Consider the following 22842-nt stretch of genomic DNA (forward strand, 5'->3'; position numbering starts at 1 on the left):
AATCCTCTTTCGTACTGGCTATCAGCACTCCTAAGCCTTAATACCACAATGTCAGTAGTTTTTATTTCCTATTCAAAGATGTTGTAACTGATAGGAACATTTTGATCTTCCACTGTCCAGGATTTCCATGCCAGAGAATCTTGAAAAATTATTTGAAAGTTGATTATTCTTTCACTTTGCTTCCATTGACAAAGTTGGGACACGTTACAAAAGTGAATGTAATTATTGTTTTCATTCCTTAGGAGCCTGCAGAGTATGGGGCATTTTCTAAGCCCTGCTTTGAGAACTGTCAAAATGCTGTAACCACCTCCAGGAGAAATGATAATAGTACATTGCATGCATTTGGCACGTACAGTCCACAAGACAAACAGAAAGGTAAGGTTCTGTACTGAAAATTATCTACTGCAAGTGGTGTGAGAAAACACGAGAGTGTTTATTTAAAAAAAAAAAAAAGAGGAACAAAGGGGGAATTAATTAGACTAAGTGCCGACTTCGTTACTCTGAGTGGTGAACACTGAGAGATGGGTGGGGGAGCTGACTCACAAGTTGTGAAGCAGATTCCTGGCATTGCCTCCAGTTTAAATGACAGTTTCTGTGCTTGCTGTCCCAAACATGGAGGGTTATGTATAAAACAAACCATGCCTGCAGAAACAAAATGACAAACCATTATTTTTGTTTAAGAATCTTTTAATATTGGAAGTTACCAAGTGTAAATAACAACTCATCTCACAATATATATGGACTGGTATTAAACCATGGAGTGATCATAGCACAATTTGCAGATTTATGCTTATTTTTGAGTGGTAAATGCCATGAACCATGACCATGATTATCTTGTACACATTACATTTCTAGTGGAGTTTTACATGTAAAAGCCTTAGATTTTCCTCTTTGTGTTTTCAAAAATTATGCTTTAGGCCACCAAGAAATTTATTTCCCTGCTTCTCCTTTCTGTTTAGTAACTTTAATTTTTTTGTACGACAAAAGCAATAGATATTCATGACAGAAAATTAAGAGAAAGGCAATAAAGAGAAGATTTAATGTTTCTCATGTGTTTGTGTGCGAAGTTGCTTCAATTGTGACTGACTCTGTGACTCTATGGACTGTAGCTTGCCAGCCTCCTCTGTCCATGGGACTCTTCAGGCAAGAATACCAGGGTTGGTTGCCATGCCCTCCTCCAGGGGATCTTCCCAACCCAGGGATTGGACCCACATCTCTTATGAGAAACTGGCTTTACTTTCTGTCAAATCAAGAAACACTCAGTATGTCTTTTCCCATCTTAATACAATTAAATATTTTCTTGACAAAGTAGGATCTCCTTCTGAGTCCTTCCGTCACAAAGGCAGGAAGAATCTGGGTAAGGAACAGCAGGTTCCCCTCACACCAGAAGTGCCTTCTCTTGACCATGTCCAAATAATGATCAAGAACATTTCCAGCCCTGATATAACCTGATTGGCATTTAATTCTCAAGCATCACGTGGTCCAGTGACAATCTAAATTCAGGGTTTTATTCTTTATTGCACCAGTGATGTTCAAAGGAACACTGGACACATTACCTCCTATCTTGTTTCATTTTTGGTGCTTCTAAAATATCAATGCTGAAGTGATAATTACATGGTATATTTTTAGAGGACATTGAGACACTCAAGGAAATGGGATAATATCTCTAGGAAAGCTGGCAAAGGCAAACATAATGAAACTATAAAACCAGTTAAGGATACACCCAGAAAAAAAAATATTTTAAATAATAAAATCCATTCAAAACACATGCTGAAAATAAGATGCAGTTATACTTTGGAACTTCAGTAGAATGTTCTGAGTTTGTATTTCCCTGAACAATGAGAGTCCTTTAGGCACAGAACCACTGGGAGGTTCTGTCTGTTCTCTTCCTCCTGAGACGTGGATCCATGGTCCACCAGGTACCTGCTACACTTCCTCCTCCTACCTCAACTTTACAAGGTAACATCAAAAATCCAGTTCTTTTAAAATTCCACTAGACATTATTTCTTTAAAAAGCACAGAAAATCCATTATTATTTCCTTGTGGTTCTGTGATACGATACTCAGATATAAGAATTTGACCTATCAAAGCATAGACTTGTTAAATTTTACCTGTAATAAAAGCCAGTAGATGGAATGCTCTTACTTTTTATATAAGCTTATTGACTGAAAGAGGATTCTGTAGAAGAATATTGTGCTCGTCACTTCTTTGTAGTATTAATAACATTTTCAGTTTTGAGAGCCACTGAGAGTTCCTGAGTTTCAGGTGCACATGAGGTGGTCATAGGCCACGGAGACTCATGAAACATGAGTGATGTTGACTTGCCACCACCCATCTTTCTAAGGAGCTCCTTTAGAAAAACAAAACTGACTTGACAAAATGCAATGTCTAGTGAGGAGAGGAACTGTTATAGCCAAAACATTAACTTTTTTTTCTTCCCTTCCTCCTTTCCTTTGTATATTTAAAAGTCCAATGTTGATATGCTGTGTTCCATCTATTTTTGTAATAATAGTATGTACCACCCACTGTTCTACTGTTATTTTTTATATCTGTCCATAATCCTGTCAAGCTGTTAGAGAGAAAAGGAATTCTTAGAACTAACATTTGTAGAAATTATAACACCAGAAAATTCACATTTGTGTTGGAGAATTGCTCGCAATGCCTGCAGTGGAATGAGTGTGGGGCTCCAGGATGGTAATAAGGACGGAGGTTGTCTCCCAGGGGTTCACTATAAAATCCTATTAAGCACATGAATAGTAATGAAGTGCACAAACACTACATTTTCTGAAGAATCTTTCTGGCAGATCTCACCCTGGGCCAAGTAATAGCCGAAGTGCGGTTGACCTCTGGTTTGTTCTTCCCTCTCCTTCCGTTGTTCTCATCTCCCTTTTGTGCTCTACTCCTGCTTCCTCCCCACTTTTAGTTCATGAGAACTCCAGCCCTTGCCCCAGGCACTTGTGGCCCCAAGTCTGCCCCAGATCACCCACTGAGGTCTTCTCAGGCCTTTCACCCATACTCCAAACCAAATGTTTTAATTCTGTATCCTGTCCCACTGAATCCATGTGGCTCGGGGTCCTTTGAAGAGACACATAATAGTGTGATTATGTACCATATGTCCCCTCCTGGGAACCTGCATGTATCCACCCCCCAATAGCATGTAAGGCACTGCCTCTGCAGTGATGCTCAGAAATTGAATTATACTTTTCAACTTGACTGATGATTATGGGATAACTTCATTGTGCAGAATGTGCTAGGCTGCTACGATGAATACAATGTTGTTATTGTTCTCAAGAATAGTCTAAAACAGAGGTCAGCAGACTTTGTCTGTAAAGGGCCAGATAATACATTTCAGGCTTTGTGGACCATAGGATCTCCATTGTAGCTCCTCACCTCTGCCACGGTAGTGCACGAGCAGCCGTAGACAGTACGTTCATGAATGTGTTCAATGAAAGTTTATGTACAAAACCAGTCAGTGGGCTGGTTTGGGGCCAGGAGCATAGCTTACTGAGTTCTAGTCTAATGACATGAACCCTTTTGTCCTTCTTTTCTGATTTGGCCCTGGCAGAATGGATCCTATAAAACAAGTCACAACAATAAAAGATGGAGATTAAAATAAGGGTCATCTGGTCATAAATGAAGTAGTAACTAGATGTACAGTGTTTTACAGGCAATATGTAAAATATCCATTAAGACTTACCTTGTATAGTCAGTGGGATCCAGAAATACTGTTTTTAGGAGACAAAAATTCTAGATTTTCACGATGATGAAGGGCTTAACAAAGGTGTTTGGACCAAGAGGAAAAAAAAATTCTTTACAGCAAGTGGATCTGTTGTTAAAAAGTACCAAGGATAATCACAACATTGTTGATCAACTATCAGTCAGTTCAGTTCAGTCACTCAGTCATGTCCAACTCTTTGCGATCCCATGAATTGCAGTACGCCAGGCCTTCCTGTCCATCACCAACTCTTGGAGTTCACTCAAACTCATGTCCATTGAGTCGGTGATGCCATCCAGCTGTCTCATCCTCTGTCGTCCCCTTCTCCTCCTGCCCTCAATCCTTCCCAGCATCAGGGTCTTTTCCAATGAGTCAGCTCTTCGCATCAGGTGGCCAAAGTATTGGAGTTTCAGCTTCAACATCAGTCCTTCCAATGAACACCCAGGACTGATCTCCCTTAGGATAGACTGGTTGGATCTCCTTGCAGTCCAAGGGACTCTCAAGAGTCTTCTCCAGCACCACAGTTCAAAAGCATCAATTCTTCGGCGCTCAGCTTTCTTCACAGTCCAACCATCACATCCATACATGACTACTGGAAAAACCATAGCCTTAACTAGACGGACCTTTGTTGGCAAAGTAATGTCTCTGCTTTTTAGTATGCTATCTAAGTTGGTCATAACTTTCCTTCCAAGGAGTAAGCGTCTTTGAATTTCATGGCTGCAATCACCATCTGCAGTGATTTTGGAGCCCAGAAAAATAAAGTCTGACACTGTTTCTACTGTTTTCCCATCTATTTCCCAAATATTCGCATATAAAGTAAAAAGTTAAAAAAAAAAATACCAAGGATAGAGTCATCAAAGAAAACACATCTGCACCTATCATTACTTTAAAAACACATAGATTATTCATGTGAATAAAATAAAAATTGAAGTTAATGATCATAATCAACTTGAAGTAGCCAGAGGAGATGCTAAAGAAGAAGAATGAGAGTGAAAGAGGAAGACGCGGATGAATTTTTCTGTGGTTCGGTAAGAGAAATAAATATAGACAAGTAGATGATAGGTTGATAGCTCATTGCAGAAGCAATACATGGTAAATGTTACACAAGAATTAGTTTTTGTAATATTAACAGATAAACTGAAAGTGTCAGTGGATAAGGATAGTGAAGATGTATTTCTTGTTCATATCACAGCCCAGTGAGAATTGAGGGACCTGGGCTCTTTCCATTGGAAGCTGACCATCTTCCGGTGCCTCATCCACTTATGGTTGCAGCAGGTAGATGGGAAAGGGGGAGAACTTGCGTGTACACTTTCTTAAGCATTGAAACTGAACACAACATTGATCATAGCACTTACTTTCTATTGGCAAGAACTAGTCTAGTTATAAAGAGGGGTGGAAAATGGGGTTGATGGTCTAGATGTGTGCCAGGAAGAAAGGAAGACCATAGATACTGGGAGCACTAGAATTCTCTGCCACTGTTGTAAAAATACTAACGGATCCCAGAAACCAACAGTGAAGGTTTCATAGAAAAGGTGATATTTGAGGTGGACCTTGGGAGAAGGGTGGAACTTTTAATGGATGAAATGGGTTTTGCAATTATATGAGCAAGTACACTGGGGTAGGAAAGCCTGGCCTTGGGGTCTAGAATTGTAAATGGTCTAGAGTGGCTAATGTGTAATAGATAAAGTTGACTGCCAGGGCCAGAGACTTTTATACTCTAGGCAATTGTGTACAACTGAAATTTTTTTGATCAGGCAGTTACATGATCACAGCTATGTTTGCCACTAGTGAAAAAATGAACTGAGAAGTTGAGGATAAATGATTAGAACTAATAGAGAAGATGTGGTCCCATATGTCCTTTATTCCAATTTACCTTGTAGACTTTCTGCTCTGTGTGCCTGTGTGCTAAGTTGTTTCAGTCGTGTGCAATTCTTTGTAACCCTATGGACTATAGTCTGCCAGGCTTCTCTGTCAATGGGATTCTCCAGGCAAGAATATTGGAATGGGTTGCCATGCCCTCCTCCAAGGGATCTTCCCGACCCAGGAATCAAACCTGAGTCTCTTATATCTCCTGCATTGGCAGGTGTTTTTTTTTTCTTTTTTACCACTAGTTCCATCTCTCAGCAAATCTTTGACTGCCTGACTGCTGCATATTACCAGGTCACTGGAGGTGGAGGACAGTGCTGACTTCTTTGTTCTTCATGCTTCTGTACTCTGACCATCTGACTTATCAGATTCCTGCTTCAAGTCTCATTTTCAGGGATATTTCAGCAGTGCTAGAAATGCCTCCATTTTATACTAGTCTGTGATGCAGAGCTTTGAACAAGTCCTTTCCTGGTGTATTCATCAGGGTTCTCCAGAGAAACAGAACCAATGGAATATATATTTGAGTATATGTATGTGTGTGTGTATGTGTGTGTGTATTACATATACATCCATGTGTAGAGATTTATTGTAAGAGATTGGGTGACATGATTATAGAGGAAGGCAAGTCCCAAGACCTGCAGGGTGAGTGGGCAAGCTGAGACCTAGAAGAAAGAGCCAATGGTGTAGTCCCTATCTGAAGGCCAGCAGGACCAAGAACCAGGAAGAGCCAGTGGTTCAGTTTGAATCCAAGGGCAGGAAAAAGCCAGTGTCTCAGTTTGAAGACAGTCATAAAGGAAGAATTCTCTCCTACTTAGAGGAGAGTCAGCCTTTTTGTTCAGGCCATCAGCAGATTGGGTGAGGCCCACCCACATAGGGGCAGTTGCTCAGTGGTAAAGAATCCACCTGCACTTCAGGAGTTGCAGGAGACTCAGAGTCAGTCCCTGGGTTGGGAAGATCCCCTGGAGGAGGACATGGCAACCCATTCCATATTCTTGCCTGGAGAATCCCATGGACAGAGAACCCTGGTAGGAGACAGTCCATATGTTCACAGAGTCAGACATTACTGAAGCGACTGAGCATGTGTGCACACCCACATACGGGAGGGGCGCAATCTCTTTGCTAATTTCAATGTTGCTATCACCCCAAAACAACCTCACAGAATACCAAGTGTCTTGGCACTCTGAGCCCAGTCAAGTTGACACATAAAATTAACCATCAGACCTGGTGTGTGGGCAAGTCAAAGCAGATTGCTACCAGCAGCATTTCTTAAGGACAAAGAGATTATTTCCTTGTTCCATCAATAGAGTCAACTTTCTACCGGTATCTCACTATAACAGATCCATAGCAAGTTTCTGGTATATAGATTAATAATCCTTTTTTTACTTATTGGCACTTTGTGTTTATAAATCACTGTTTGAATATGCTCTGTCTTATATAATCCTTGTACTCTTCCAATCAAAGTATTCGTATCCCTACTATGTAGATTTAAAAACCAACGTTTATAGAAGTTGAGTAGTTTTCCCAAGTTAATACAGCATAACACACCATGATTGGAAATATGCAGTTTTGCTGCACAAACCATACTGTTAACCATTATGCTTATAATTTTTTTCATACATTATTTAATAATTTCATTTGTGATGAGGATTAAATAATACTTAAGGCTAAAGCTCAATGTGTGGCACAGAGAAAGATCTCAAAAATCCTTACTTGTTATTAGTTGTAATATTCAGTATACATGTCTATTTACTTTTCATATAAAATAGACTGAGAAAGTAAACAGTTTTTGTGGGTAGGAAAACCAGGATTCAGACCCCAGTCTTCTGCTTCCTGGGCCCCAAACTCAGGGTTTTCCAATACAATGCAGATGCAAGAAGAATTTTTTTTTTTTTAACCTTTACGGTGTCTAAACGGTGAGTAGATATACTGTATCTCGTGATTTTTTAAGTACTTTTTGTCACTGAGGCCAATGCTTAAATCACCATCTAATCCACAGCATTCATTACAGAGTCTTATTTACAAAAACGTTGAGTCACTAAAACAAATGACTTGTTAATCTTCTACAAATCACAAGTAATGAATATGTGTCAGCCTTTTTGAGATGGGAAAATGTAGGTAAGATGCACGGACTTCAATTGCCAGGGGTCCCCAGGGGGTCACCAGCATAAAAACACATTAGCAGGCTAAGATTTCCTCATACAGGCTGTGTTAGTGCACATAGGAGTCCTTCAGTTCTGTATGAGGACTTGTTTATGTCACAGTTAGTTTCTGTGTTGGTGAAAATTATGTTTGAGAGATGGACGGAAACAAAACCAGGCAGCAAACAGTTCTGCCTCCAGTTTCCTACAGCTTTATTTATTCTTTGTTTATAGACCTATTGCTTCCCAATGACGGATGGGCTGAGAGCGAAGTACCACCTTCTCCCCAACCACGTCCCGTTCTGGAATTGGGCCTGGAAGATTACAGCCACAGGTATCGATAAAATGATATATCGTAAATGTTCCCTGTTATGGTTTTTCTGGGAAAACTCAGCAACCTTATTTTAACTCTATTTCTTTCCAGAATGGAAATCTCATAGTATCTGTAATTCCTTTCCAGTGAAAACTTCTTATAGCTAATATTGACACCTCAGATGGTTCATTTTCGCTTCCTGGGATTTGAGGTTCATCATATATTATTAAAACATATGGGATAATTGTTGAATCTTTGTTTACCAAGTTAAAAACTAGAGAGATGGAACTCAAAAAACAGTTATATGGGAGGATATAAAACAAAACTGAGAAGACATAAAGCTCCTATTTTTTTTTTCATTTGTAATTGGCAAACCCTAAAGGTATCTTAAAAATATATGTTCCAAGAAAGTTAATGGAATCTAAAAATTAAAGCAACAGCATATGTAATCTAAACTATTGAAAAGAATGCCCAATATTATATCCATTCTGTAATAGAAACAAAAAAATCAATAATGTTTAGACTCACACAAGCATGAGAAAGAGAGATTTACTAAGCATACACACCATTTGACTAGTAGAATTCATAGATTTTGTTCTTCTGATGAGTTTTAAAAATCATTAACTTGTCCCTTTGCTATTTTCTATATTTATTATGGCTATTAAAAATTGGATATTTTATTCCATTGTTGCCCCATGATAATCCTGTGAGATTTTTTTCATTTATCTTGCAGCAAGGCTGGTGTCATCACTATTATGTTTTTTATTACAATCTGCTAAAAATAAAACAATACAAGAGTATAGCTACCTCTATTAGCCAAATGCTATGCTATGCTATGCTATGCTAAGTCGCTTCAGTCGTGTCCGACTCTGTGCGATCCCATAGACGGCAGCTCACCAGGCTCTGCCGTCCCTAGGATTCTCCAGGCAAGAATACTGGAGTGGGTTGCCATTTCTTTCTCCAGTGCATGAAAGGGAAAAGTGAAAGTGAAGTCGCTCAGTCGTGTCCGACTCTTAGCGACCCCATGGACTGTAGCCTACCAGGCTCCTCCGTCCATGGGATTTTCCAGGCAAGAGTACTGGAGTGGGGTGCCATTGCCTTCTCCGTATTAGCCAAAAGCTTACCTATATTTAGCTATCTCCTATTCCTACATTTTTGAAGTCAAATATCTTACTCAAACACAATTTCTTGAACTAGACTGATATCATAATAATGTTCTAGATCAATATCTCTGGGGGTTTCTTAAGCAAAAATCTGGACATATTTGATTTTGCTTGTTTATTTCCATTGCCTGCCTTTAGTCTGAATCAAAAATGACAGTTTGGTAGCATTAAAAAGTCCCCGGTTGAAAATAATTTCACTCACCTTACCTTACTGTTTATCCAGGGTATATGCATAAAACAGCTAGAACAATGCAGAGATAAATCAGATATAAACCTATGATGATGTATTTATAATAAATATTTATTTGGTCTTAATCCCATTTCTGGCACTGACCCCTAAAAACCTTGAAATTTCCTAAGTATTGAAAGTGTTAAAGGCGTCTTATGTAAATGAAGTGGCTTTTGGAAGCATCTAAGGAAGCAGACTGGTTGCCAGTGGAGCCGATCTTGTGCTTAGAGGGTTGGAACTTAAGTCCCATCTAGAGAAATGGGCCTTGAATCAGTTGACCATGGCCAATGATTTAATTAGTCTTGCCTTTGTAATGGAGGCTTCCCAGGTGGCGCTCGTGGTAAGGAACATGCCTCCCACTGCAGGAGACCTAAGATAAGAGGGTTCGATCCCTGGATCAGGAAGATGCCCTGGAGAAGGAAATATCAACCCACTCCAGTATTCTTGCCTGGAGAATCCCATGGACAGAAGAGCCTGGAGGGCTATGGTTCATAGGGTTGCAAAGAGTCGGACACAACTAAAGCAACTTCACGTGCAGGCACGCCTGTTTTATGAAACTTCATAAAACCCCAGAATGACAGGGTTTGGAGACCTCCTAAGTTGGTGAATATGTGGAGATGTAAGGAGAGGGGTACACTTAGAGCTCAGAAGCTTGGAGCCCCTTCCCACACAGTTTGCCTCACGCAGCTCTACATGAGGCAGTTCCTGAGTTTTATCCTTAAACAATAAACCAGTGAGCTAGGAAGTAACATGTTTCTCTGAGTTCTGTAAGCCACTCTCAAATACTGATCAAACCCAAGGATAGAAAGAAAAGAGATAGGATGGGCAGTTTAGGTTAAGAAAACCAAATGAGGAGAGAGGGAAAATGCAGTGTGTTCAATGTGGCGAAAACATATAGTATCTGGGAAAGAAGTTATGGCAAGAGCACGGCCAGCCATTCTCTCTGAGCACTATGCTTCTCCAGAGAGCAGTGGAGAAGCACTGAAGGATTTGAAGGTGGGACCTGACAAAATCACGATACGTGAGTACAGGTGTGGAGGATAAATGGATAATGGAAGCCATAGACAGGGATACTAGTCTGAGACCACCAGCAAGAGAAGAGAGAGGGGCTTGAAAACAAGAAGGAGGAGCATAGCTGTAGGAGAAGGGACAAAGTTAAAGAGATTTCTGAAATGGAATGAACAAATCTAAAGCTTTGAATCACTCAATCTCTCTTTCTCTCTCTCCCCACCCCCCTGGGACTCTGTGACCTGTACCATCGTACAAGCTGCTGTGTTGCCTAGGTGACCAGCAGCTGTGGGGGTTTGGATGTGTGAAACTTAGAGTGGAGGAAGCCTTGGAAGGGAGCCAGGAGGGTTCAGCAAACGAGGCTGTCCTATCTTTAAAAAAAAAAAAAAAGAAAAAAGGTGTAAAAGCCCTCTGAAAGGGAAAAGTAGTGCTTTAAGGAATGTAACCAGTCTTATGAAACAAAAAACTACTAATTCACAGGGAGTGAAAAACAAATTTCATCAGGCTAAATTTATGCCTCTACTGTGAACCAAAATGGAATCAGGAATTTAAGTAACTTATTGTAGTGATATGGGCTTCCCAGGTGGCACTAGTGGTAAAGAAATCACCTGCCACTGCAGGAGATGTAAGAGATGTAGGTTCAATCCCTGGGTTGGGAAGATACCCTGGAGGAGGGGACGGCAACCCATGTCAATAATTATTTGACAAAATTTAGAATGTGTCTAAATTAAAAACATACGTATGTGTGTGTGTGTGTATATATATGTGTGTTTCTGCGTGTGTATATATATATGTATATGTGTGTGTGTGTGTGTGTGTGTATATATATATATATATATGAAATATATTTTCTGCCATGATGTCTCAGAAAAAGATTAAGGCAAATCAACAGCAGACAGAATATATTGAATGTGATTAGTTGTTCACACAGCACTTGGTTATTCCCTATGTGTTCACAGTTTCTCTCCCTCTTGGTTCTCTCTCAGTTCTGTCTCTCTTCCCATACACATGACCTGCATCTACTCTCACTCAGAGTAACCAATCATTGAAGATAATCCATGGCCACCTGAGACTTTAGACATAATTATTTTGGCATGCCCTTCGAAACCTTCCCCTGTCTTTTTATTTCAGATAGTTCTCCTTGAACATTCATGGCAGGTCTTATATGTCTTTCACATTCCTGATTTGTCACCATGTTCGGGACACTGGAATATGTTTCATGCTACCCTTATTTATTCATAATGCAGCATCATCTGACATTGAGTATCATTTCTCTTTGATAGATTCCCTGGTTGTTCATGCTGAAAACACAGTCTTTATCTAGGATATTCCTTTGGCCTGCTGTCAACTTACATCTTCCACTGCAGCCCACTCAGCCATGAGCACATGCTAACTGCTTTCAAAATTAAAATATGTCATATTTTATAGTTAATCGTTGTGTCACTGTCTCACACCAAAAAATTCCAATATGTAGCATAAAATTACAAACTGTTTTACTAGTCTAATGTTATTTTACTAGTCTAAGTTATTTTCCCATTAGTCAATTCAATGCTACACACATTCAAGTACAAGTTCATATTAGCTTTAACCCTACCGTGTCTCATATTACACTTCCTTCCTTCCTTAAATATATGCCAATCTGATATCAGCCTAATTTCCATTTTGTACCATGGCAAGAGAGGTCCTTTTATTGAAGGCTTTCAAAGTGTATACTTGTCCATGTTCAAAACAATCGTAACATAGGTATATATCATTGTGACTAATGTAATGGACATATCCAGGTTTGCATATGTTTATATACATATATATATATATACATGCACGTATATGTGAATATATGTTACATTCATATGTACAAAGCAGCTTTTTATTTCTTTGATCATTTTTTATGGTATCTCTGCATCTGTACAAAAAATTCACTTTATTTAGACTGATCCTTACTTGATGTTACTATATCGCCATCTTGTTTTTTCAATGGAGGTAGGATTAATTGTTTCCCAAGAGTTTGAGAAAATTTGAGTTCTTATTCTTAATTTGACAAATAATGCCTAGTTTGGTAAAGCATTCTAAAACAGTAAAGTGAATTAACCAAAACATTACACAGTTGGGTAGATTCCCATGGTCTGCCTTGAGCAGAGCGCTTTAAATGCAGCGTGATTTCTTTTAATGAGGAATATTCATGTTGTTCTAAATTTCCTCCCAAAAGGTTTCATTATAACATGTGGCATATGTTTGATTAACCCTTTAATTTTCTTTTATTTCACAACATGCACCACTCTATTGAAATAAAAAAAAAACTAATCTAAAATGCAAGCTGCATAAGAGTGTGTGTGAAACTGTACTAAGAGGTAAAGGACTGAGTTCTGTGGATGCAGGATTAGCAACAACCTGCATCCCAGGCTGGCCACCATTTTAGCCAAAGATCTTGCAGCTCTAGGAAAAGTTCAAGTAGCCACAAGCTGGTCCTGGCTTCGCCAGTGGCCAGCTGTTGTGACCTTGGAATATCAGTCTCCTCTTTGGGCCTCAGTGTCTTACCTACAAGATGAATAGTTAGATGAGGTGACATTAATGACTTCCAACTCCTCGATTCTCTGGTTCCATGAAGGCCAGGAGTCTCTCTGACACTAAAACCATATCGTCTGAAGAGATCAAAGGATGAAAACCTAAGTGCAAATAAAGGTCGGATAACACATTTAAAGGCAAGTGCTTCCAAAACATCAAGGCTCAAAGGAAAGCTTATATTCACCATGGCATCGCAGAATTCCTCTTTAAAGTAAACTAAAACAATTAAAATATTCTATTAGGCCAGGCCAGTCAGTAGCACTAGTGGATTTATGTTTACAGTTAACATATTTTGCCACCATCACTATAAACCCCATCTAATATGTTTGACATCAGTAGCTTTCTTGCCTGAGAACGTAGCCAGACACCAAGAAAGAAACCAAAGCGGGGAGGTGGGGGGAGAAGAAGAAAAGAAAAACTTTCATAATTCTAAAGAGTAGCTTTAATCTTCTTGAGCAGTTTTCATGAAAAATATGCAGTTGTCTCTCAGTATCCAAGAGGAATTTGTTCCAGGACTCCCAGGGGTACTAAAATCTGCAGGTGCTCAAGTCCCTGGTATAAAATGGTATACTGTTTGTATACAGCATCCTCCCATATGCTTCAAACCACTTAATACAATGTAGATGCCATGTAAATAGTTGTCAGAGCATGGGAAATTCAAGTTTTGCTTTTTGAAACTTTCCAGAATTTTTTCTTTTCTGAATATTGTTGGTCCCAGGTTGGATGATCCTTAAATGCCATGCTGAGGATACAGAGGGTAGACTGTAATTTTTTTGCTGAAGAGTGCCTTAGACCCTCATTCAAAGACCAAGCTAAGCTACAGAAACAAAAGAAAGGATTAAAGTTTACTTTTGTAAGCTTTTGTTTAGCTCTTACTGTATGTTAGGCACTATTGTCAGTATTTAACATCGTAGTTTATTTCACCCTTACGACAACTTTATTAAGTAAATTCTATTACTGTCTACTTTTTAAAAAGATTGTTTTCTGCTATGGTTGGCTACAGGCTATTGAATATAGTTTTCTGTGCTATATACACTGTCCATTTTATGCACTATGCCACCCACCTTGGCATCTCACTCCCAAGCCCATGGCCCTAAACCTTATTGTGTGTGTGTACGTTAGTTGTCACTAGTGTCCAACTCTTTGTGACCCCATGGACTGTAGCCCCCCGGTCTCCTCTGTCCATGTAATTCTCCAGGCAAGAATACTGGAGTGGGTTGGCATGTCCTTCTCCAGGGGATCTTCCTGACCCAGGGATAGAACTTGGGTCTCCTGCATTGCAGGCAGATTCTTGACCATTCTAAGCCACCAGGGAAGTCCATAAATCTTATACCACATTCCTTCTAAATAGGAGAGAAGGGCTTTTAGTCACAAGCCCACGAAAAGTCTGACAAAAACAGAGAAGCCAAAAAAAAAAAAAGCAAACTGTTAAAAACTTAAGTAACTTGAAAAGCAAAAACTTACAGTCATTTGAAAAGCAAAAGCAGGTCTATTTATTTATCTGCTTATTTCCTAAATGCTCCTACCGTACTTACTCTGCCCCAGACCCTAGTCTCCTTATTTTACAAATTGTTTGTAAAATAATCATTCGTAACTCATTTTATCTGTTATTAAAGATTGTTACCCATGGGAGATAAGGATTGTAATTATACCCATTTTATATACACAAAAAATTGAAGCACAGAGAGGTTCAGAAACTTGCCTGGATCCCACAATCAGCAAGGAGCAGAGCCAGGATTTAAAACTGAGCAGACCTGCTCTGGACTTTGTGGTTTTGAATGCTCTGCTATATTACACTGCTGCTGCTGCTGCTAAGTCGCTTCAGTCGTGTCCGACTCTGTGCGACACCACAGCCCACTAGGCTCCCCCGTCCCCAGGATTCTCCAGGCAAGAACACTGGAGTGGGTTGCCATTTCCTTCTCCAATGCATGAAAGTGAAAAGTAAAAGTGAAGTCCCTCAGTCGTGTCCGACTCTTCGCGACCCCATGGACTGCAGCCTACCAGGCTCCTCCATCCATGAGATTTTCCAGGCAAGAGTACTGGAGTGGGGTGCCATCGCCTTCTCCGATATTACACTACATTACAATGACAGAGGCTCATTCATTCAGCAGTATTATTATTGCTACAAGGCAGTATTAAATATGCATGGCTAATAAGTTTCAAGAAAGATTGAACCTTTTTTGATATATTTGGTTAAGAAATTAAGATTCCCTAGTACATTTTAGGATTGTCATTCATAATGATTGAGTTTTTTAGTTGTTATTTTATTGTTTACAGTGTCAAATCTCAACTGTTTGAAAGAATTCAAACTTAGTCCTGTCTGATTTACCAAGAAGACTTCATTTTATATTTTCCTGTATTTAAGATTAAAGTTGTGTTGGAATGAGCTGCCATATCTACTTTCTAAATATATATGTACCAAGGGAGAAAGGGCTCTAAGTTAATGTGTGAAAAGTATATAAATATAAATTATTTCTAGATCAAGAAATGAGGCATTGTCTGTAATTCCCTTATATAATCCCCTCCATCCTCAGGCAAATAAATAAAATATTCAGCAGAAATGAAATTCTTTGAGATTGAATACAAGTTCTAGGAAGTCTATAATGGGCATTTGATGTATCTTGTGTCTAAATTGTCAGCTGTGCTTTTCCTGTTGTTTCCTGTTGGTATTATTGATGAGCAGACTATTTGCTCAGCATTAACATTACTTTTAGAAAATAGACCTAAATAAAGTAGAAAACCAAACTACCACAGCCATTAGTCATTCAACAGGATGGTTTTCTCGAAAGGATACAGCCCTTTCACTTGTTTTCTTAAAGGAAGGTCGTGTTTAGCACACAGATCTCTCTTAACCTACATTTAGGCTCTGCTAATATCTAGTGACATCCTTTGAAGCACTAGTGGTTCCCAGGTTCACTTTACCTACTTAAAGTTATATATTGTACAGCAGGATCCCAATTAGCAGAAATCAGTAAAGAGGAAAACATGATATTAGCCAGAGAATATTATTTAAATTGCAGAATATGATAAAATGCAGAAAACAGAGTTGCTACATCTCATAAGAGATACCTGAGCTTCACCAACTGGTTGAAAATGCCTGGTTGGGAGCTACAGAGGGAGTAATGAAGAGTTCTGTTCAAAATGAGAACTGCTTTTAATTTTTTTTTTTATTCTAAACCTAAATGTGGCATATGGCTTCTTTCTGCAGCTCTGGGGTGGACTCAGCAGTATATTTTCCAGATCAGCATATCAACTTTAGATCTGTGACACCAGCCAGGCAGCCTGAATCAATGAATCTGAAAGCCTCAAAGAGCATGGACCTCGGTAAGTGAGGGTGAGGTGACGTCCAGGTCAGCTGTCTAGCCTCAGCCCATCTGTCTTCCTGGATGTCCTGCCTTTGTTTCTTCAACTCCAACCTTAGGGGGCAAGGTCTGCTGCAGCATGGAAGAAGGGATAATAGTCATCCTATCTTTCTGTCTCCTACCACACATTTAATCCTAATTACTCCTTTTTAAAAGAGAGATAAGTGACATTTTTATACAGTGGGCCCTAGAGGTCAGAAAAGTAGGAGTATTCCTTCTGGAGGATCTGAATGCATAAGCGTCTTTAACTCACCTGCCTTTGCGTTTGTACTTTCATATCTGCCAGTACCTTTCCATTTCTTGTGTATATACCTGTTGCAGGGCCTGGAAAGATCATGAAGTTCAATGAATCCTCTCCCACGGAGCATCCCATCTCTGTGTGCAATGTTTGGGGATGGTGGCAGTGAAGAAAATTTATCTCTTTAAATGCCCATCTTCAAATCCATCCCTGGGTTTGCCAGACTGAGGGTATCTAAGAACCCAGTTTCATGCCCAGACAACCTCAGTGAGGTTCTGAGTCCTACAGAGAATTTCTGGGTGAGTGTTTGAGTCCTATGGAGAATATCTGGGTTAGTGTTGGTTGCCAGGGCAATCAAGAGCTGCTGAAAACTGTATTCTCCAGGCTCTAGAATGTGAGACCCTGGAAGATATCTCAGACACCCAAGCACATCACTGCCCTCCCATGGGCCCTTAGAGAGAGAATGATTAGAATAGGGTGCTAGTGCAAAATAAATTCTCAGCAACATATTCATTGATTCCTGAATGCTCAGAGATCAAGCACTGCCAATTTTTTTTTTCCTGAGGCACATTACATATTTCATTAGTAGCACCAAGAAAATAGAATAGTCAAAAACTATGTGTTCATGAAACAATCTGATAAATAGTGCTTATCTGTTACTCATTTACAAGAGTTCAGAAAAATGTTCAGTCATGATGAAACAAGAAAAATTGATTCTGTTTTCTATACATTAGCTAGATCACTAGGATACATTTGCTCTAATCACCTATGCAAGAGACTGATAGAAACCTTAATAAGAAAGCTGTCCTGAGCACTGGTACAAAAGGGGTATTTTCTCTCAAGTGTGAACCCCTGACAGACCAAAGGAATAATGTGTGACAGTGACATAGGTTATTACTAATCATGTAAGGAGCAATTTGTTTTTATAGAGTGCTTGATAAATATTTCCTGTCCTGTCTTTCCAATTTCTCTATAAAGAAGATGAATGGATAAAAACTGCTCTTAATTTGGGATAAGAAATATATTACTCTTTTCCTCATTTAGTTTAAAAAAAAAAAGGCCAGCAATACGGTTTTTAAAAGTCTCTGCAAAAGAAAAAAAAATTAGCCATTAAAAAAAAAAGTATCAGATCTATAAAAAGAAAACCTAAAGCATGTCCAGAAACTGTATTTCTGTTTAAATTTTTTGTTACTGAAAACTTTGTTTTTAAAGTTTTCTTTTTTAGATTGAAATAGCCCTTGCAAAATATGAACAGTTAGCAGTCACCCATTGCACTTGAGTGTACTTAATACTATGCATGACAATAATGTTTGTTCAATTTTACATAGTAGGGCAAAGGTCATGAGTTATTTTCTTCAGGACACAGGTATCAAATTAAAGGCACTGACTTAAATGCATTATACAACACAAGTGGCAAACCATGCTATGAAAACATTTTTAAACTAATTATGAAAGTTTGGTCCCTTCCAGGAAATGCCAAATCAAAGCTAACAGTCTCTCAGAGAGCTCTGAGGTCAATATTCTAGGGCCATTCTGAACCCCTATTCCCAGAACAATTGAGTGAGCTCAATAAATATGTGATTTTTCTCAGTGAATAAACTCAGATGATACCAGAATGGTAAACATTTGGAAGTGCCTTCCTTGTTTGATTAGATGAAAAAGATACTGTAAGTAGTTTAGCTTTCCATATATAGCACTGGGCCAATGTAAAGAATTAATGTATTTGCTAAAAAGGTTGGTGACTGTACTTAGAGGAATAATCCTCCAAGCAGGGTCAAGATCCATTCTTCATTTTTTTTTTTTAAATTGAGGTATTTAGGCTGAATAGCAAATTAGTGCTATTTGATTATCTTTGACCTAGAAAAAGAGCAATTTTATATGATTCAAAATAGAAGAAGATAAACCTCCTACTTATTGCATAATTTATGTTGAATATTCCTCCTTTAGGAAGCCTTTAAACTTCTTCAAAGACTAATAGACCTCATTGGTACCTTCCTTGTTTTTGTTTGTTTTATTTTTGCTACTGAATCTAAGCTAGTTTTTTAATTTGCATATTATGTTCAAATTATTTTAAAGGTGAATGGGTTCCATTTATTTATTTTCACTTATGTTTTTAAAGACAGTTTTTATTGTGAAAAATAAAACCTTCTCATTCCCATCTCCTTCTTTTATTCACAAGATACAAACATATTTTAAAAAACTTTGCTACCTATTTACCATCCATCTATGTTCAAACATCTCTGTCACACATTGTGTTTCTTTATACTAATTGTATAGTGTTATGTTATATGAAGGACTCTTACTTTTCCCCTTTTGATTAAATTTGGGCTTAATTTAGAGTTGGGATTTTTGGTTTGGGTGAGCGGGCTTGGTCCATTTGAATTTCTTATTCTGTGATTTGTTTATTCATATTCTTTGTCCAGGATGTTTGCATTTGTTAATTTTTTTCATCTTTTAGAATATCATTATATATGTTGTAAATAACTTTTTGCAATTTCTTATTTGTCTTCTTAGTTTGATCATGGTATCCTTTACTGTAAAAGATGTTTTAGTCTTATTGTCAGATGATTCCATCTTTTCCTTCATGACCATTTGGTTTTATTTATATCATTTATTTTCTTTTACTTTTTTTTTTTTTTTTTTTTTTTTTACTGATTACTTATTTTATTTTATTTTTTTTTTTTTGAGTTCTTTTTTTTTTTTTTTTATTTATAAATTTATTTATTTTACTTGGGGGCTAATTACTTTACAATATTGTAATAGTTTTTGCCATACATTGACAAGAATCAGCCATGGGTTTACATGTGTTCCCCTTCCCGAACCCCCCACCCACCTCCCTCCCCCTCCCATCCCTCTGGATCATCCCACTGCCCCGGCCCCGAGCCCTTGTCACATGCATCGAACATGGAATGGTGCTCTGTTTCACATATGACAATACACATGTCTCAATGCCATTCTCCCAGAACGACCCACCCTCACCTTCTCCCTCAGAGTCCATAAAATTGTTCCATGCATCTGTGTCTCTCATTCTGTCCCGCATATAGGGTTATCGTTACCATCTTTCAGATTCCATATATATGCATTAGTATACTGTATTGTTGTTTTTCTTTCTGGCTTACTTCACTCTGTATAATGGGCTCCAGTTTCATCCATCTCAGTAGAACCGGTTCAAATGTATTTTTTTTAATGGCTGAGTAATATTCCATTGTGTATATGTACCACAGCTTCCTTATCCATTCGTCTGCTGATGGACATCTAGGTTGCTTCCATGTCCTGGCTATTGTAAACAGTGCTGCGATGAACATTGGGGTACACGCGTCTCTTTCAATTCTGGTTTCCTCGGTGTATATGCCCAGCAGTGGGATTGCTGGGTCATATGGCAGTTCTATTCCCAGTTTTTTAAGGAATCTCCACACTGTTCTCCATAGTGGCTGTACTAGTTTGCATTCCCACCAACAGTGTAAGAGGGTTCCCTTTTCTCCACACCCTCTCCAGCATTTATTGCTTGTAGACTTTTGGATAGCAGCCATTCTGACTGGTGTGAAATGATACCTCATTGTGGTTTTGATTTGCATTTCTCTAATAATGAGTGATGTTGAGCATCTTTTCATGTGTTTGTTAGCCATCTGTATGTCTTCTTTGGAGAAATGTCTGTTTAGTTCTTTGGCCCATTTTTTGATTGGGTCATTTATTTTTCGGGAATTCAGCTGCAGAAGTTGCTTGTATATTTTTGAGATTAATTGTTTGTCTGTTGCTTCATTTGCTATTATTTTCTCCCATTCTGAAGGCTGTCTTTTCACCTTGTTTATAGTTTCCTTTGTTGTGCAAAAGCTTTTAATTTTAATTAGGTCCCATTTGTCTATTTTTGCTTTTATTTCCAATATTCTGGGAGGTGGGTCATGGAGGATCCTGCTGTGATTTATGTCGGAGAGTGTTTTGCCTATGTTTTCCTCTAGGAGTTTTATTGTTTCTGGTCTTACGTTTAGATCTTTAATCCATTTTGAGTTTATTTTTGTGTACGGTGTTAGGAAGTGTTCTAGTTTCATTCTTTTACAAGTGGTTGACCAGTTTTCCCAGCACCACTTGTTAAAGAGGTTGTCTTTTCTCCATTGTATATTCTTGCCTCCTTTGTCGAAGATAAGGTGTCCATAAGTGCATGGGTTTATCTCTGGGCTTTCTATTTTGTTCCATTGATCTATATTTCTATCTTTGTGCCAGTACCATACTGTCTTGATGACTGTGGCTTTGTAGTAGAGTCTGAAGTCAGGCAGGTTGATTCCTCCAGTTCCATTCTTCTTCCTCAAGATTGCTTTGGCTATTCGAGGTTTCTTATATTTCCATACAAATTGTGAGATGATTTGTTCTAGTTCTGTGAAAAATACCATTGGTAGCTTGATAGGGATTGCATTGAATCTGTAGATTGCTTTGGGTAGAATACTCATTTTCACTATATTAATTCTTCCAATCCATGAACACGGTATATTTCTCCATCTGTTTGTGTCCTCTTTGATTTCTTTCATCAGTGTTTTATAGTTTTCTATATATAAGTCTTTTGTTTCTTTAGGTAGATATATTCCTAAGTATTTTATTCTTTTTGATGCAATGGTGAATGGTATTGTTTCCTTAATTTCTCTTTCTGTTTTCTCATTATTGGAGTATAGGAATGCAAGGGATTTCTGTGTGTTAATTTTATATCCTGCAACTTTACTATATTCATTGATCAACTCTAGTAATTTTCTAGTAGAGTCTTTAGGGTTTTCTATGTAGAGGATCATGTCATCTGCAAACAGTGAGAGTTTTACTTCTTCTTTTCCTATCTGTATTCCTTTTATTTCTTTTTCAGCTCTGATTGCTGTGGCCAAAACTTCCAAAACTATGTTGAATAGTAGTGGTGAAAGTGGGCATCCTTGCCTTGTTCCTGACTTTAGGGGAAATGCTTTCAATTTTTCACCATTGAGGATAATGTTTGCTGTGGGTTTGTCATATATAGCTTTTATTATGTTGAGATATGTTCCTTCTATTCCTGCTTTCTGGAGGGTTTTAATCATAAATGGATGCTGAATTTTGTCAAAGGCTTTTTCTGCATCTATTGAGATAACCATATGGTTTTTTTCTTTCAATTTGTTAATGTGGTGTATTACATTGATTGATTTGCGGATGTTAAAAAAACCTTGCATTCCTGGGATAAAGCCCACTTGGTCATGATGTATGATCTTTTTAATATGATGTTGGATTCTGTTTGCTAGAATTTTATTAAGGATTTTTGCATCTATGTTCATCAGTGATATTGGCCTGTAGTTTTCCTTTTTTGTGACATCTTTGTCTAGTTTTGGAATTAGGGTGATGGTGGCCTCATAGAATGAGTTTGGAAGTTTACCATCTTCTGCAATTTTCTGGAAGAGTTTGAGCAGGATAGGTGTTAGCTCTTCTCTAAATTTTTGGTAGAATTCCACTGTGAAGCCGTCTGGTCCTGGGCTTTTGTTTGCTGGAAGATTTCTGATTACACTTTCGATTTCCGTGCTTGTGATGGGTCTGTTAAGATCTTCTATTTCTTCCTGGTTCAGTTTTGGAAAGTTATACTTTTCTAAGAATTTGTCCATTCCTTCCAAGTTGTCCATTTTATTGGCATATAGCTGTTGGTAGTAGTCTCTTATGATCCTTTGTATTTCTGTGGAATCTGTTGTGATCTCTCCATTTTCATTTCTAATTTTGTTGATCTGATTCTTCTCCCTTTGTTTCTTGATGAGTCTGGCTAATGGCTTATCTATTTTGTTTATCTTCTCGAAAAACCAGCTTTTAGTTTTGTTGATTTTTGCTATGGTCTCTTTTGTTTCTTTTGCATTTATTTCTGCCCTAATTTTTAAGATTTCTTTCCTTCTACTGACCCTGGGGTTTTTCATTTCTTCCTTCTCTAGTTGCTTTAGGTGTAGAGTTAGTTGATTTATTTGATTTTTTTCTTGTTTCTTGAGGTACGCCTGTATTGCTATGAACCTTCCCCTTAGTATTGCTTTTACAGTGTCCCATAGGTTTTGGGTTGTTGTGTTTTCATTTTCATTCGTTTCTATGCATAATTTTATTTCTTTTTTGATTTCTTCTGTGATTTGTTGGTTATTCAGAAGCGTGTTGTTTAGCCTCCATATGTTGGAACTTTTAATAGTTTTTTTCCTGTAATTGAGGTCTAATCTTACTGCATTGTGGTCAGAGAAGATGGCTGGGATGATTTCAATTTTTTTGAATTTACCAAGGCT

General features: G+C 38.2%; 1 protein-coding gene across 14 annotated transcripts in view; it reads left to right on the top strand.

Annotated features, from left to right (window-relative positions):
* PARD3B (par-3 family cell polarity regulator beta) overlaps positions 1-22842 on the top strand; it is a 1110743-nt gene that overhangs the window by 670904 nt on the left and 416997 nt on the right. For all 14 annotated transcript variants that reach the window (XR_014078966.1, XR_014078967.1, XM_081577736.1 and 11 more), the window contains 3 exons: positions 243-375; positions 7954-8053; positions 16203-16318. Coding sequence is in view for 12 of the 14 variants with exons in the window: in XM_081577736.1 (XP_081433862.1) it covers positions 243-375; positions 7954-8053; positions 16203-16318 (349 nt within the window). In the remaining 2 variants the exon portion in view is untranslated. The remainder of the gene's footprint in view (positions 1-242; positions 376-7953; positions 8054-16202; positions 16319-22842) is intronic.

This window comes from Giraffa tippelskirchi, chromosome 3 (assembly GCF_054371585.1).
Source record: "Giraffa tippelskirchi isolate mGirTip1 chromosome 3, T2T-mGirTip1v1.2.pri, whole genome shotgun sequence".
Taxonomy (NCBI): domain Eukaryota; kingdom Metazoa; phylum Chordata; class Mammalia; order Artiodactyla; family Giraffidae; genus Giraffa; species Giraffa tippelskirchi.